The following is an 18,179-nucleotide window of genomic DNA, read 5'->3' on the forward strand; positions in this document are numbered from 1 at the left end:
ATCTCTATTAGGAACCTATATATCCAGCACTACTATTAATTCCAAAATCTGATACCTTTGCAACCATTTTCAGCCCAGTACACAGTAAACATACAACTGCATGTACACTGGAGTAAAATGACTGAGGAGATGAGCTGTAGCCCTGCTTCTCTCTGTCCCAGTTACAAGCACCTACACTGGGTGCCATTCCAAAGACAGAGAACAGTGAGAGTGAAAGAGAGATTATGCACATTGGTTCTGCCTAGGCCCAACCTGTCACTGTTATGACCTAAAAAACAAGTTCCATGGATCTGCTTAAGGTAGGATCCACACAAGGTACATCATGACCTTCCTTAGGAAGCAATAGAGAGCTTTTTTCAGCAAGTGTATTAACTGTTTGTTGACCAACAGGAAGCTTAACACAATCACTTCCCCAATAATCCAAATGTAACTAATAGTAATCAAATTAGCCTATCAGCAAATAGTCGTTCCTCATTATACTGCTTCCAAAAACAAATAACCAATGAATGGTTTCAACAAAAGACAGCGATACAGTCTTCTCAATGTGTTGTACTGTTGTGTAACTGGTTACTGAACATTCACCAAAAAAACAAACAAATATGGAAAACACCTTTACATCTTTTGAAAAATTTCCAAATAGACAAAAAACTAATTTGAATCAAATTAAAAATGGAGTCTACCCTGGTCTCTGACTTCGGTCTATTATAGTAGTGTGGTATTTGGATTTGATGACACTGTACATTGTAAACAACTCATTTGTCATGTTAAATTAAGATCATCTGAAGGTTTCTGGACCTTAACCAACATCCTCAAGCATCAACTACAATTTATTCTCAGTTGCATCATCATAAAGTCAAGAAGAGGCAATAAATACTCACCTTGATTTTCCATCACAGAATCTGAGACACAACAATAAATGGATTCTGTAATTAAAGCAAAACAAACAGGTAATTACTTCAAAAGCCCATTCATTTAGAGCACAACTCATTTATCAATTATTTCAGACAGATACAAAGACATTAAATTGTTTTTACAGACATTTAATGGTGAAGCTAATCTTACTGTCATTTAAAATCCCATAAATTCCAAAGTAGTAAAACAAAACAAATATTTTGTATCCATAAATTGATGCAAAATCTCCTGAATTATCAAGGGGATCTTCGAAACAGTATCTGCTGTTTTTAGCATAAGAGGAAAACGTACACTGTTGAAGGTCATTGGCCTTGTAAGTGGTAGTCATCTGTGGTGCCTCTGTTTTTCTATGTTAATGGGCTCAGACCAGTAGACAGGTTATATTCTCGCATCTCCAGGGATTGCCTGTAACACAGAAAGCACACGTAAACTCACTTGATCAGAAGTCAGCTGAGGCCAGACATCTCATTATCCTCACTTGCAGTCCTATATAAGTACCCTGAAGTACCCTCTTTAAGAAGTTGCCTTTGAAATTAAAACTCCCCAACTGAGCGATCCTTGTTAAGTTATAGTGTGCGGTAATCTTTGCCATTCCATAAAAAAGCCGACTTGGTGGTTCCTGCACTGATTAATCACGCATCTCGCCCCATTAAGTTGGCAACAACTTCATCCCAATAGTTTAAAAGCAGGTATCACAGTTCCAGGTTGCACAGCTGCTGGGAAAATCACAGTAGCAGTTTGTTTAAAATAGCACAGCTGAGCTTTAGAAGAGAGAAGCAAAATGACATGAGGAGGAACATAAGAAATTACTGCAAATGATAGACAGGCAATTAACTGAAAGTCGCTGATGGACAGGATAGGTAACGCTCACAAATAAAATGAGCAAAGACAGAGTAAATCAGGCTGTAATGGGCTGTCAGGAGAAGTGGACGATGGATGGACAGATGAATGGAGGACAGAGAGCGAGAAATGCTAATGAATTTCTCCAGAGGCATTAATCGATTGGACAGAGCACAGAAAGACAGCACTCTTACTGCACTCCGACGATGACTTCTTCGCAGCAACAGATAAGAACAGCGGAAGACTGTAATGTTTTGTCATTTGTGTGATATAACTTATTTAAAAACAGAAACAAGACAACATTAAATGCAATCAGTGGCATGCAAATGTCAACTAAAAACAGCCACAGGAACAGCATGTGTAATTTTTTCAATGTGTTGTGTGTTATTTAAGGGATTTTTATGTAGCATCAGTTCCTTTTTAGTAATTTTCAAAGCAGAAAGGGATGATAAGAAGTGTAACTGTGTGTGTGTGTGTGTGTGTGTGTGTGTGTGTGTTTGTGCGCGTTTATTATCTTTGAATTAATAATTAAGGTAGGGCTACATCAAACAAATACTTTGCTAATTTATTAATCTGTCAATGATTTGTTCAATTCACTGGATATTTCACATCTTGCCCCTCAATAATTTGCTAAATCAAGTTTATGTAAAGTTTGCCATATATTGTGTGCATAAAATGGTTTACAATTAAAATTCTCAGAGCTACATTTTAAGTCAGAAGTTTAAATAAACTAAGGTTGAAGTCATTAAAACTAATTTTTAACCACTGCACAGATTTCATATTAGAAAATATTCCATGTTTTAGGTCAGTTAGGATCACTACTTTAGTTTAAGAATGTGAAAAGTCAGAATAATAGTAGAGAGAATGATTTTTCATCTTTTATTTCTTTCATCACATTCTCAGTGGGTCAGAAGTTTACATACACTTTGTTAGTTTTTTGTAGCATTGCCTTTAAATCGTTTCAATTGGATCAAATGTTTTGGGTAGCCTTCCACGAGCTTCTCACAATAAGTTGCTGGAATGTTGGCCCATTCCTCCATACAGAACTGGTGTAAATGAGTCAGGTTTGTAGGCCTCCTTGCTCGCATATGCTTTTCACGCACAGTTCTGTCCACAAATTTCAGATTGAGGTCAGGGCTTTGTGATGGCATCTCAAATACCTTGACTTTGTTGTCCTGAAGCCTTTTTGCCATAACTTTGGAGGTATGTTTTGGGTCATTGTCCATTTGGAAGACCCATTTGCGACCAAACTTTAACTTCCAGGCTGATGTCTTGAGATGTTGCATCAATATATCCACATAATTTTACTTCCTCATGATTTCATCTATTTTGTGAAGTGCACCAGTCCCTCCTGCAGCAAAGTACCCCCACAACATTATGCTGCACAGTTGGGATGGTGTTCTTCGGCTCACCGTTTTTCCTCTAAACATAACAATGGTCATTATGGCCAAACAGTTCAATTTTTGTTTCATTAGACCAGAGGACATTTTTCCAAAATGATCTTAGTCCCCATGTGCACTTGCAAACTGTAGTCTGGCTTTTTTATGGCGGTTTTGCAGCATTGGCTTCTTCCTTAATGTGCAGCTTTCAGGTTAAGTCAATATAGGACTTGTTTTTACTATGGATATAGATACTTGTCGACCTGTTTCCTCCAGCATATTCACAAGGTCCTTTGTTGTTGTTCTGGAATTGATTTGCACTTATCGTACCAAACTACGTTTATCTCTTGGCGACAGAATGCGTCTCCTTCCTGAGCGGTGTGATGGCGGTGTGGTCCCATGGTGTTTATACTTGCATACTATTGTTTGTACAGATGAACGTGGTACCTTCAGGCATTAGGATGAGCCAGGCTTGTGGAGGTCCACAATTTTTTTTCTCAGCAAATCATCCATCAGTGTGTTCACAAATGGGTGCTCAGACATTTCAAAATAGGAGCCCCATGTGTATTTTGGGCTACTTTATAATTAAAGGTCCCGAACCACTATATATAGACTGTGAGATCCAGCTTTTGACATTTCGGATAATTGAGGGACTCATACAAATATTACACAAGGTGAAAACATTTATTGATGGTCAAGAAGACAACACACTACTATATGCATACTCTACTTTATGTAAATATCTGCTTATGTAGATTTTGAAGAGCAGTACTAAATAAAAACTATTTAATCTCTTATATTTATATAAAATATGATAGGGATGAGATAAAAGGGGAATGCAAATATACATTATTATAGTCCTGTATTGACTAAAATAGCAATTTGGCTCCTTAATGTTTCAGTTAAGGGGCCAATGGCTCCCAAGTCATTTTTGTAATCTGTAGCCCTGTGTATGTAAATTTATGACTTCAACTGTGTCTTATAAAAACTATAATAAAATTAGTTGTTGACTATTTTCATCAGGTTTCCTTAATTTCTTAAAATAAAATACACACCTTTGCATCCCAAACATAAGTGTTACAATTTCAGAGCTGCAACTAACAATTATTTTGTGAATAGACTAATCTAACAATTATCCGAACGATTAATCGACTATTTGGGCGATTATTGCAACAATTAATCAACAGCTTTTAACCGACCATTCAGCTTGTGCCTTGAGTTAAATGGTTGTATTAAACATATGCTTAGTATTATTAAATAAATGAGGATAAATGTTTCTTAAAAAAAAAAAAGAAAATCCAAAATAAAACATTGAAATAAGTTATGCACCAAACTGAAAATTCTTGGCAGGACAGAAAATTCTGGACACACTGGGCCAAAACCAGAAATCAAAAATGGTTATTTTAAATGAGACTTTGTTTGGAATAATTGACTGTCACATTAAAATACAGCCTTAAATTGGCATGTATATTTTTTTACTCAAATTAGACCTACCTATAGGAAACATGCCAGTAAGCTGAGGTCTACAGAAAGTGCAGCCTTCCATTAAACATGCAGGAATGCAGTAAGCAAGCCAGGCAAGTTAAGCAGTATGAGGTTATAATAATTTCAGCGAGATCCCTGCCTCCTCAAATTTTTGAGGTTTCATAAACCAAAATAATCCTAAAACTGTGGTCATCAGTGTATGTGACTTCCTCAAGAAGCAAATTATCTACCCAAAAACATGCGCTAGACTCAAAAGCAAAGAAAGCAAGCACAAAAAAAAAGGTCAGCTATTTTATAAAAACAGCCATCTTAAAATTCAACATTTAAATCTTTCGCGAGTCTTCAAAATGTAATGACATGTTTTGGTAAGTGTTAACAGTTTTACATGTACACAGTAGATATAAAAAGGCAATAATGATTTTAATTCACCCCTGCTGGTGCTTAGAAAAATAAAGCTAGACTCCCTCATGTTCTCTTTTCAGGCTGTTCTTGGATGAATAGCGAAATTTTGCCAATATATTCCATCCACAATGACCCTTACAAAGGTGTAATAGTACTATTCTGTTGCAGACATGGACCCTATAAAAAGCTTGTCTGCGGGGAGCCCATGCTGGTCCTTATGCAAATCTCATTTAGAACAACAGGGTGTACCTCTGCAGCAATGCAGTGACCAGGCAGCCAGAATACTAATACTGTCCAATATGCAGGAGTTCTTCAACTCATTCATGTGTAAGAAGAATCACACAGCGTTTTCACAAATTCAAAAATTGACCTTCATAATCATGATCTATTGTTCTTGGGGTTTTCATTTGTGCTTGTTCTGAATGCATTCTGTGCTGACTTTGAGCACATCACAATAAGAATCTGACAGCTTAATATTAGCTTGTATAGGAATGCTTGATTGGTTTTGTTACTGGTTGGTCAATTAAGCCTTAGATTCTTGTTTGGGCAAAGTGGCTAGCATGTTGTGACTGTGGTACCTTCACAGCATAGACCAAAGCCATACAATCAAATCATCAATCCTCTAATGTGGTCACAGTCTAGCCATTGCAACAAAGCTGTGACATCACTAAAACTACCAATGGTTTAGTTAAAGGGATAATTCACCACAAAATTAAAATATAGTAAATGTTTACTCACCCCAGTATTTTTATAACCCATTTGACTTTCTTTATTTTCTTAATACAGAGGGAGAAATTTTGAAAACAAATTCATGATCAGTGTTTTCATACAATGGCAGTTTATGGTGACCACTTCTTCAAGATTCAAAAGCACGCAAAAGTTAAATTTTTCCATGCGACTTCCATGAGATTCATGACTGTTATGAAAGCATACAATAAGGTTGATTATGAAATAAATTGTGGAATTATACAAAAATACCAAATAAGTAAATACAGAAGCACTCTCGCTGTGGAATAAGTGGAGTCGGAGCTCTTTAAAAGAAACACCCCGGTGTTACATCTTAAATGCAGTTATATTTAATGCTTTATTAAAGTTAAAATAATATGGAAGCAGACTCAGAACTACAAACTCAGAAACTGGCATTTCTTTGTGCGGTCAGCGCCTCTTCTATGAGTTGCGCGAATGGCCCGATCTAAGGGGGAGAGATTGAAACTGCACCCGGCTTCGCGGGGACGCTCATCCCTCGAGCACCCACGCTTGCTGCAGCTAGATTATTAATATTGAATTATAATAAATGTCACTGTGCATTTCTTATCGTGAAGAAAATTCTCAATTCGTAGCTTTATTAATAAGAGTTTGTTTTTTAGTAAGTTAAAGATGGATTGAGAAAGGTGAGAGAGGGTAGTCTAGTTTGTTTTGGCTTGTTTTCCAATAAAAATATCTAAAACTAATTTAAAACAAAGTACATTTACTTTAGCAACTATACTGCAGAAGAAAAAAATTGTTATCTGAGAATGTTGAATATAATCTTAAAAATACAAATATTTTAAAATATCTAAAAATCCTTAAAAAAAAAAAAAAAAAAGAAGATGCATTCACCTGAGAAGCAGCATATAAGATATTTAGACTTGCTTTTAGGGAATAGATCTTGAATATAAGTATATTTTGTCTTTACTGCACTTGCAGAAGTATAACCAAGTGAAAAAAATTAACATATACAAAATACATTTACTGTATATTTAAGATACATTCTTTTAAAGCAAGTCTAAATAGCTTATATGTCGCTCAAGTAAATTTATCTTGTTTTAAGGATTTTTTGACAATTTAAAAATGGAAAACAAGACAAAAACACTTGATAATAACAATAGGTTTTTTTTGCAGTGAATTTCTTTACTGAATTAAACTTAATAAAATTATTTTTTCCCCATTTAATTCAGTGCATGTCATTTAAAGGTATTTTTAAAAGATGTTTTTGTCCTCTTTATTATTAGTAAACATGTTTAATGCAACCTTTTAAGTCCGGGCACAAGCTGAATAATTGGTTAAGAGCTAATGATTAATCGGTGCAATAATCACAGAATAATCATTTTACTAAATGTTAGATTAATCGATTACCAAAATAATCGTTAGTTGCAGCACTACTCAGTAACAAGCGCCAATAAGTTTAAATACATACGATTTGAAGCTTTCAAACCGGCCATGAACTACTATACCACTGTGTAAGGCAAAAGGCATTGTGTGTGTTTATATCCAATTGTACAGTGATTTACAAGTGAGAAATACAACAACACAAGCGATTCATGTAAACACCAGAAGATGAAGTCTGGGATAGTTCGTTGCTCATCTGAGATTTTAGTGCCATCCGCCGGGCGACCAAACATAACTGAGAACACGCACTGATTTTTTGTAGATTATTTAAATTTCCCCCTAATCAAAGCATTAAATTACACATGAGTAAAACACCATATTCTTCTAGTCTTACAGATTTACAGATTACAATAATCTGTAATGTCACACCAATATTCATAAATAACAGTAATGATACAATAACAACAAATCTATATTTATTGGGTCAAATCATTACGTCATTGCTAACTGTCCCCTTTTGCATTTTTTACAAATAAAAGAAAAAAAGGAGAATAAAAGGGTAATTTTAAGTAGGGTCGACGATATATTGCCGAGGCAGATAAATCTGCCGAAATTCAGACTTTAAAGTATCGGCATCAGGCAATTAATTTTCCCTTTTGGCCAATTTGTTTCTTGAGGGTGCTGAGAATCACCTGCTTGCATGTTAAGTGACTGAGACATGTAAACAACCAGTCACGGTTGGTTTTTTTTGTTACTTGCCATCGTGTTGCTACAATAATAGACCGGTGTGCACACAATAACCCAACTTCAGCAGATCCAGCGTCCTGTGGAGTGCTAATTTATTTATATCTAAAGCACGTATTCTAACAGTTACTCCTCTACAGTTCCCTGTCATCTTTAACTTACTTTTCTAATGATAAAAGGCAAATATCAATAAAACTTCTATTATATACTGTTTGCAAATATCTCGTTTAAACAAATATAATTCACGAACCTCACAAATATCCAGCATTTTCTTCCCATCGAGTGCTTATCTAATATCTTCCTCTAAAGTGCGTATTTCATCAGTCAGAATCAAAAACTTCAGGATCAGGATCAAAAGTTTCTAATTCACAAGTCATGACGCAACGGTCACTCCATGTTTCTCCAAGCAGGCGATCCAGGCCGTTTAAACGGTCAGTCCATTCATTCAAAACAGCTGTCAGTTAAGCCATTAACTGATTAGACAGCAAGGTAGCAAGTCAGCTGCCTATGTTTTCGGATGCAGCCCAAGGTAAAAGTGCGTCACATGTGCTATAAATACATTTCTTATTCTCTATGCAATGCATGTACAATTGGTTTGATTAGGTATTTTTTTTAGAAAATGCGATTGCTAATGTGGACATGCCATCCATTGTTGTTGGACTACTGCATGTACTGTTATTTTCTTTTTTCTAATATATTAACAATTTCTTCATGTGCAAATAAATTACAAAAATTTGATGACTAAACTGAAATCTGAAGTAACTTCTAGATACTATTTAAAATACAATTTATTTTAATTTTTTTTGTGAAATTGTGTAAATATAGTGCTAAATAAGAGTTTATATATAGATTTTTAGCAATGTTATGTTTGTTATTTACCATTTTAAATTGCGTGATATATCAGCATTGTTTTGACCTATTGGCAACCCTGCTTTCTGGATATCAGCCATTAAAAAACCCATATCGGTTGACCACTAATTTTAAGCATTCCTCCATAATCAGGGCTCTCTCTCTTCAGTTCAAATCTCTAATACTGGCCACTATTTGACAGTTGGTATGGTTTAAGTAAATTTATATACTACATTTGCCGTGAAGCTGGAGTATCGTCAATTGTCATATTATATTAACTATAATATCACAAGGGTACAATAAACAAAGTAATTACATTATTAATACAGTCGGAAACAGAGAATCTCACACAACCTTCCATTTCGAGAGAGGTATATTTGAATAAAATAGGCAGTAAGTATAAAGTACAATACTGTGGGGCAATATATCGAATATTTGCAAAATTTTTACTGCTGATGTAAAATTAAGCAATGTCATGAGATGACAATGATTATAATGCACTTTTTATTTAGCCTTTAGGTTTCCTTAAGTCCATGTTTTCAACTAATTTAACAATCCCTTTTCTTGCAACATGCAAGTTTAAGATTTGTTTTACCATCTCTGATTTAAAACTAGCATTTTAGATAATGAGTCTGATTCATATGATTGGGAATGGCAGAGAAACTGGAGACAGTTTGGTGTCCATACTGTCCTAACAGAGAGCTCAGAGCAGGTGTCTGTGTTTCAGATAAATCCACTCTCACACCCCTTGACCAGAAGCATCAACAGTGATGAGTTGCACTGTAAACTGGAACAATTTACAGCGTACTTTCTTAAAGGGCAATTATCTGTATGCATTGCTGCAAGCTACATTCACAGGTTGTGTGTTTTTACAAGACATAAACTGAACACGCGTGTCACTATAATATTATCAAGAGAATAGAGGGTGTGTTTTGTCTTTTTGCCAGATGCAAAGAGTATCAACTCACAAAACCTTTACACTCTGTGATACCTAACACATGTTAATATGCACCCTGACACACACATCCTCACAGCCTCCCTCAGGACCTGAAGTGTGATAAAAAGGATGTTACCAGCCTGTTTCTTCTTTGAGAGTTTAACTCCTCAGACTCTGTCATGCACCACTTAGAATGCAGTTTGAAAAAGCACGCCCTCAGGGAACTAAAATCCTTCATATACTGTACATTACACAATGCAAAGAGACAGGTAAAAAAAGTATGGAACCAAGCTGTTTGGGTACTGACACATGAATGACATATACTGTATAATGTCTCTCTCTCTCTCTCTCTCTCTCTCTCTCTCTCTCTCTCTCTCATACAGGTGAAACTCGAAAAATTAGAATATCGTGCAAAAGTTCATTAATTTCAGTAATTCAACTTAAAAGGTGAAACTAATATAATATATAGACTCATTACAAGCAAAGTAAGATATTTCAAGCCTTTATTTGATATAATTTTGATGATTATGGCTTACAGCTTATGAAAACTCCAAATTCAGAATCTCAGAAAATTAGAATATTACATGAAATCAATAAAAAAGGATTTTAAATACAGAAATGTCGGCCCTCTGAAAAGTATAATCATGCATATGTACTCAGTACTTGGTTTGGGCCCCTTTGCATTAATTACTGCCTCAATGCGGCGTGGCATGGATGCTATCAGCCTGTGGCACTGCTGAGGTGTTATGGAAGACCAAGATGCTTCAATAGTGGCCTTCAGCTCTTCTGCATTGTTTGGTCTCATGTCTCTCATCTTTCTCTTGGCAATGCCCCATAGATTCTCTATGGGGTTCAGGTCAGGCGAGTTTGCTGGCCAATCAAGCACAGTAATACCATGGTCATTGAACCAGGTTTTGGTACTTTTGGCAGTGTTGGCAGGTGCCAAGTCCTGCTGGAAAATGAAGTCAGCATCTCCATAAAGCTTGTCTGCTGAAGGAAGCATGAAGTGCTCTAAAATGTCCCGGTAGACGGCTGCGTTGACTCTGGACTTAATAAAGCACAGTGGACCAACACCAGCCGATGACATGGCTCCCCAAACCAACACAGACTGTGGAAACTTCACACTGGACTTCAAGCATCTTGGATTGTCTGCATCTCCATTCTTCCTCCAGACTCTGGGACCTTGGTTTCCAAATGAGATGCAAAACTGAACCAGACTGAGAGACCATTTAAAGGCTCAGGAACCCTTTGCAGGTGTTTAGCTGATTAGAGTGTGACACTTTGAGCCTACAATACTGAACCTTTTCACAATATTCTAATTTTCTGAGATTCTGAATTTGGGGTTTTCATAAGCTGTAAGCCATAATCATCAAAATTATATCAAATAAAGGCTTGAAATATCTTACTTTGCTTGTAATGAGTCTATATAATATATTAGTTTCACCTTGAATTACTGAAATTAATGAACTTTTGCACGATATTCAAATTTTTCGAGTTTCACCTGTATATATACACTCACCTAAAGGATTATTAGGAACACCTGTTCAATTTCTCATTAATGCAATTAACCAATCACATGGCAGTTGCTTCAATGCATTTAGGGGTGTGGTCCTGGTCAAGACAATCTCCTGAACTCCAAACTGAATGTCAGAATGGGAAAGAAAGGTGATTTAAGCAATTTTGAGTGTGGCATGGTTGTTGGTGCCAGACGGGCCGGTCTGAGTATTTCACAATCTGCTCAGTTACTGGGATTTTCACGCACAACCATTTCTAGGGTTTACAAAGAATGGAGTGAAAAGGGAAAAACATCCAGTATGCGGCAGTCCTGTGGGCGAAAATGCCTTGTTGATGCTAAAGGTCAGAGGAGAATGGGCCGACTGATTCAAGCTGATAGAAGAGCAACTTTGCCTGAAATAACCACTCGTTACAACCGAGGTATGCAGCAAAGCATTTGTGAAGCCACAACACGCACAACCTTGAGGCGGATGGGCTACAACAGCAGAAGACCCCACCGGGTACCACTCATCTCCACTACAAATAGGAAAAAGAGGCTACAATTTGCAAGAGCTCACCAAAATTGGACAGTTGAAGACTGGAAAAATGTTGCATGGTCTGATGAGTCTCGATTCCTGTTGAGACATTCAGATGGTAGAGTCAGAATTTGGCGTAAACAGAATGAGAACATGGATCCATCATGCCTTGTTACCACTGTGCAGGCTGGTGGTGGTGGTGTAATGGTGTGGGGGATGTTTTCTTGGCACACTTTAGGCCCCTTAGTGCCAATTGGGCATCGTTTAAATGCCACGGCCTACCTGAGCATTGTTTCTGACCATGTCCATCCCTTTATGGCCACCATGTACCCATCCCTCTGATGTCTACTTCCAGCAGGATAATGCACCATGTCACAAAGCTCGAATCATTTTAAATTGGTTGCTTGAACATGACAATGAGTTCACTGTACTAAAATGGCCCCCACAGTCACCAGATCTCAACCCAATAGAGCATCTTTGGGATGTGGTGGAATGGGAGCTTCGTGCCCTGGATGTGCATCCCACAAATCTCCATCAACTGCAAGATGCTATCCTATCAATATGGGCCAACATTTCTAAAGAATGCTTTCAGCACCTTGTTAAATCAATGCCACGTAGAATTAAGGCAGTTCTGAAGGCGAAAGGGGGTCAAACACAGTATTAGTATGGTGTTCCTAATAATCCTTTAGGTGAGTGTATACATATATATATATTTATTAAAATTCTGAAACTTGAAATATGCATGATTTGCAAAATTACCTTGTAAGATCTTTTCATTTAAATCCCTTTTTCTGCATGTGACTGTCATGCTCAGCATCAAAAGATTCTAATCTGCAACAGGATATAAAACTCATATTTATAGGAAAAAAAAGCTATGCTTCTATGCTCAGAGAAGGTGAACATGTACCTCTTTTGTTAACACTATGTTTGTGGCTATTTTTCTTTATTTTCATTTACAGTTCAGTAATTTAAACTGCCTGCTGCTCTCAAACTGTGGACAACTAACTGTTGTTTTAATTTAATTTTTAACTGTAAACTTGATATTTTTGCACAATTTATAGCATAGTCTAAATTCATACATTTCGTTTAGTTTTTATAGGCATTTTTTTTGCACTTTTTGGAGAAGAATATTGGGCTGCACAAGGAATAACATGTGTATTCAATCAAATATAGAGAACAGAAATTGGCTTTTTATCCAATTAATCAAAATAAATAAATCAAAAGATTAATCGATTACCAAATATAATAGTTGCAGTTGCAACATTCGCTGCATAACCTTGAACTTTTCCTTTATTTTGCTTAATTTTTTTCACACATTGACGGTAAACATGATAACAAAATTCTGTCCCCAGGCAGGAAAAAAACTGGGAGACATTTAACAGATGTGCACTCTATTATTACATCTACTGCGTGTCTCTGACACCCCATTCTCCTTCAAAACGCCATACATGAACACCAGGCCATTCCATGCTATAACACTCTGAACAGAAATACTTTTGAGCCTGAAACAAGCTCTCCATTTGGTCCAATGCTCTGATGTCACTAAATGATTGAAACACTTGATTGAAATAATATCTTAACAGATGGAACGTTCAAAGCAACCCCAAACCTTGAGACTCTACAGCACCACCCTCTCATGTATAAACTAGGCCTACAACTTTACTGCCTAAGAATAGCTTAACACACATAAAAGTTGGTGTCCTACATCAAGCAGCCTAGAGTACCACATGGCTTCATTCTCCAAACACAACTGACAAAGTATAAAGTGAGAAAAAAGGAAAAAAGGAAGACAAAAGGTCCTTTTCTATAAACAGACTTTCAAATTTAAGGACAAGATATTCCACTGGATGCGGTGATTCAATTATGTAGAGAGGAAATGGGAGCAGTTGGTTCGCCTGTGTGATCTTTAAATAGCATCCCACCTCTCCGCGTCGAGGCTTACTTGCGAGTTGCCAATGGCAGAGAGAGAAAAAAAAACATTACGTACATGCACCGGAGATTCAATATCACAAACATATGCCAATTGTGAAAGATAGCATCAATGTTGAAATTTCAACGTGAAACCCAATTTACTCAAAAATTGTTCAAGATGTTGGCCTACCTCTCTAGCTGAGACCTCAACCACAACAGAGTCACTCCATTGTGGGAACTATGAAGTGACACCTGTCGTCTACTCTACTTCTTATAACCAGTTTGTAGATCATACCTCTGGCCCCCTTCAAAACGACTGGAAGGTGCCACACGTTCGCATTCAGGACCGCCTGCACGTCATTCCCACGCCTGCCCCAGAAAAGCTCTGCTCACCCCAGGGACCTGTGGCCCACTTTCCAAGGAGCCCAAAACACCAGTCAGAACCAAACTTCAGCCCTCTCCTCATTCCACCTTTTACATCACATGGGACACTAACAACACAGGAAACCTTGACATTTGACCAAATCATGTAATTTTTGTTAATGTCATCTCGGACTTGGACACTAACTACTAAGGCATGGATGCAACATCATGCAATTGTTTTCAGTTACCAGTGTCATTTTAAAAATTCAATATTCACAGTAAGCCATGACTAGTTCATGTGTGAATGTGTCCAATAACAGGGCAGTTAGTTAAGCTAGTAATTGACATGGGAAGACTCTCCATGTAAAATAAAACAACTTTTATGAGGTTACTGCTGATATGAGGGGAGTGACATCTCATGCAAGTAGTGTTGTCATGGTACCAAAATTTCAGTAGTCGGTACCAATACCAGTGAAATTTCACGGTACTCGATACCATTTTCGGTACCAAAGCAAAACACAAAAATAGGTTACTGAACAACACTCAGCAGCAGAACTAAGAACAAAAATATGCCATTGAGCAACACTTTAATTTAAATATATGATTTTTTAATTAATTATAACAAAACTGAACAATGTATGCTTAAAGTATTTTTGAACACTTATATAAGATTTGCTTCAACTTTTGCAACTCTTACTTTAAGTTTTTACCAAGTACTAAAAAACAAAACCTAAATAAACAAGCATACAATAGAATGAATAAAAAACAATTTCCAAACTAATGTGCAAAGTGACTCTTATTACTAAAGCTGCATATTGACAATTTTTCTTCATGATAAGAAATGCATGTGAACATATATATAGATATTATGATTAAATAAGTTCTAATTGAGCTGCATTAAGCATCCGCGCTCGAGGGATGAGCGTCCCGTGACAGAGTCTCTCTCAGACGGTGCAGTTTCAATCTCTTCCCCTTAGATCGGGACATTCACACGACTCACAGAAGAGGCACTGACCACACAGAGAAATTACCGTTTCTGAGTTTATAGTTATTAACATGATCTGCTTCTGTAGTATTTGAACTTTAATAAAGCTGTAACACATTAAATATAACTGCATTTAAGATGTAACGCCAGGATGTTTCCTTTAAAGAGCTCCGGCTCCGCTTATTCCACAACGAGAGTGCTTCTGAATGTACTTTTATAATTCCCTAATACTTTGGGATCTACATAATATAAACTGTGAAAGTTTCGAGTGCATCTGTGTAATTCTTCCCCCATCAGGCGTGAACTGCTGCTCGCACACGTCATCGTTATAGTTTATTGTGAATTCATGTTACGTTAAATGAGATCAAACGACTATTCATCAACGAACATTTTTCTCATCAATTTTGTATTTGACGATGTCGATAATGTCGACTAAACGTTTCAGCCCTAATGCAAATGATAATATGCTTTTAAACTCACCTGCTTTAGTTGCTTGAATTAATCCGGGTGTCTGTATTTATTAAGTTTGATGCGTTTCCTCCTTTCATCAGAAAATTGCAAAAGCAGCGTTTACGAATAGGTTTTTGCTGATCTATGATGTTTCCCTTTTCATCAGCCTCAAATACAAAGAATTTCCAAACCTGGCTTTTTCCACTTTTCTTTTCGACATGATTCAGTTGAGACTCCGCAGCAGCAGCTTTGCTTGTCGTCATCTTTTGCTTGTTGTGAGCATTCGAAAGTTCCCGACTCTGCATGGGTACCGGGTAGACTCGGTACTCCGGTACCTTCAGAAATTCTGGTATTGTAAATAATTTTTTGTTTGATTCCGACTTGGTACCGGAGTACAGGTATTTTTGACAACACTACATGCGAATGCTCATTTTAAAACATGTTTCAAAATGTATGTTTCACAATGAAAAGGTATAAGGGTTGACATGACCTACAAAAAAAAAGTAATTTGTAATGTTTGGAATGGCTTGAAGGTGAGTAAATTATGACAGATTTTCATTATTAGGGAAACAATTCCTCAACTTCTCATTAAAACAGTAGGATATTAAATAAACAGCGAAAATAAATGTTTTATATATCTTCTCAACAGACTCTTTGCTGTACCTTCACGGACCCCTGGTTGATCAGTCTTAAGATATAGGTAGATCTGCTGTACTGTACTCTCTGCAATCAATTTTCATTTTGTAATGAAATTATATTTTAAAGAGTTAGATAAAAAAGCACTGCATTTCCTGCCAGTGAAGTAAGATCTTAAAACTGAATCCTGATATCTTGCAAAGTGCATTTAGTGGTATGAGCAAGATCTCTTGAACAAAAGCTAACTCAATCAGAATTGGATGTTGTTTAAATGCTAGTGTGGCTCACAGAGAACCACGATCACAAATGTTACACTAACCACAGTCAGTTTAACTGGTGGCACCAATGCAGGCGATCTTGAAGTTTGTACACTAAGGAAAAATTAATAGAAGACAAAATGAAGCGATCAAAGCTCAGAACTAACAAAAATCCTCTCACATCATAGAAAGACAATACCTATTTTCATAAACCACCAATATATGAAAGCCAAAATGATAGCACATAGCACTTAAGAATATATGAATTGGTCCAATCTGCCTACCCCTCAACATATTAGCACTTTAGATTTACAATGAGAAGCTCCTAAAGAGCCTTTTGTTTAAACAGTCTAAACAGACAGCTATGAATTTGACACATGCAAACTGCATAGCATAAAATAGATTAAGGCTATAACTATAGAAAGAAAAAACTACAGCAATATTTAATCTGGTCAATTAGAAGATGTCAATAAAACACCTTATCCAGCATTGCTATGTGTCCTTCTTGATATAGGGTACCGTTTTGCACGAAATAAATTGTTGGATGAAAAAAAACCAAGAAGATCTGCATCACCAGACAATATTTGTGAATTAAATAGGCAGATTGATGTCCTTCACCCTACCTTGAAACGAGCAATCCATCTCAATCCTTTCCACTCGAGCAATAAATGAGCGATGGTCTATGATGGACCTGTGATCTTCTCACGGCGTGTACGAGACAAGCTGATCAAGACCTCAAAAACCGACTCGTGCACAATAAAGAATAAATAACCGCACATCCTCAACGAATGAGATTTTCCTCTCAATTTACCCCAACCTGCTGACCGGAGAGATCAATCGTTGCATGTGATCAGAACAGCTCCGTTAGGTTTTGCCAAACAATAGAGGAAAAAATCAAGGCGGTAGATGTGAAATACTAGATGAGAAGGCAGTGTGAATGGACGATGGTTTCAACAACGCGCGTGTTGCGATGCTCATCACTCGTCCATTGTCAATTGGAACTGAAAATGGCAAACTAGCCACATTCTCAAAGCACATGGTATATTCGTCCGATTAATATTTGGGGCTTCTGTCTGCGTAGATTTTTAACAAACCCCACAGCAAACGCAAAACGTTCCCCGAGTGTTAGTGAATGCTTCTCATTTGGGGGAAACAGTTCCTAACATTTAAGGGGTTAAATTTAGTAGATTACCACAAAAAACCCTCCCCAGAACGTCATGGGAACAAAAATATGCATAGACAAATACCAGCATTCCAATGTAAGTAACATGGATTCGTAAAGCCGCAAGTCTCGTGCATTTCTCAGATGATGTGCACACATTATCAGATTTGTTTTACAAGACCAAAGATCTCTTTGGTAATTCCAATGCAAAACTAGATGGAAAATGCACAGTTTGAAGTTGTAATTGAACAATTAATGCATGCAAATAGGCGACAAACGGAACGCAAAACTTGCGGAAATAATGGGAGCGTCAGCGCTCTCTTTGTATCGGCGCAGAGCCGTTAAAACTTAGCCTACATCCAAATATTCACGCAAAGTGTGATTTTATATTTTATCAGACTGGATAATAAAAACACAAGTTTGCTGTATTTGACAGAAAAGCATAATATGACAAATGTATTGTTAGATGGGAACCAGCACGTTTGTTAAAACAATAAATAAATTAAAATCACAGCAGAAAACTGAGATTTGCATTGCACTCTTCAACAGTGCAGGGCTTATTTCCTCTACGTTGCATAGGAGCTGATTCACCTGCGTGTGTATCAGCTGGTTAATAACTACGTTTCTTACCTTCCCCTTATTACGTGTAAGGCACTGGCCCTCCTCTTCCCCGCTAGTTTCACTTCATGCAGGCAACAAGGATATTTTTTTTCGCTACTCTGTTTTTCCAACCCCCTTTGAAACTTTTT

General features: G+C 36.9%; 1 protein-coding gene across 3 annotated transcripts in view; it reads right to left on the reverse strand.

Moving 5' to 3' along the window:
* LOC127658372 (phosphatase and actin regulator 4B-like) overlaps window positions 1–18,179 on the reverse strand; it is a 66,601-nt gene extending 48,422 nt beyond the window's left edge. Inside the window, exons 1-3 of one of the 3 annotated variants that reach the window (XM_052147635.1) lie at window positions 18,061–18,179; window positions 1,204–1,317; window positions 879–923 (exon numbers count right to left, since the gene is read on the reverse strand). In XM_052147635.1, coding sequence (XP_052003595.1) covers window positions 879–891 — 13 coding nt within the window. In that variant the 5' untranslated portion in view covers window positions 892–923; window positions 1,204–1,317; window positions 18,061–18,179. Of the gene's footprint in view, window positions 1–878; window positions 924–1,203; window positions 1,318–13,767; window positions 13,883–16,891; window positions 17,343–18,060 lie in introns of those variants that run through there. The other 2 variants (XM_052147634.1, XM_052147636.1) reach the window with 2 other exon arrangements.

Source organism: Xyrauchen texanus, chromosome 17, assembly GCF_025860055.1.
Source record: "Xyrauchen texanus isolate HMW12.3.18 chromosome 17, RBS_HiC_50CHRs, whole genome shotgun sequence".
NCBI classification, from domain to species: domain Eukaryota; kingdom Metazoa; phylum Chordata; class Actinopteri; order Cypriniformes; family Catostomidae; genus Xyrauchen; species Xyrauchen texanus.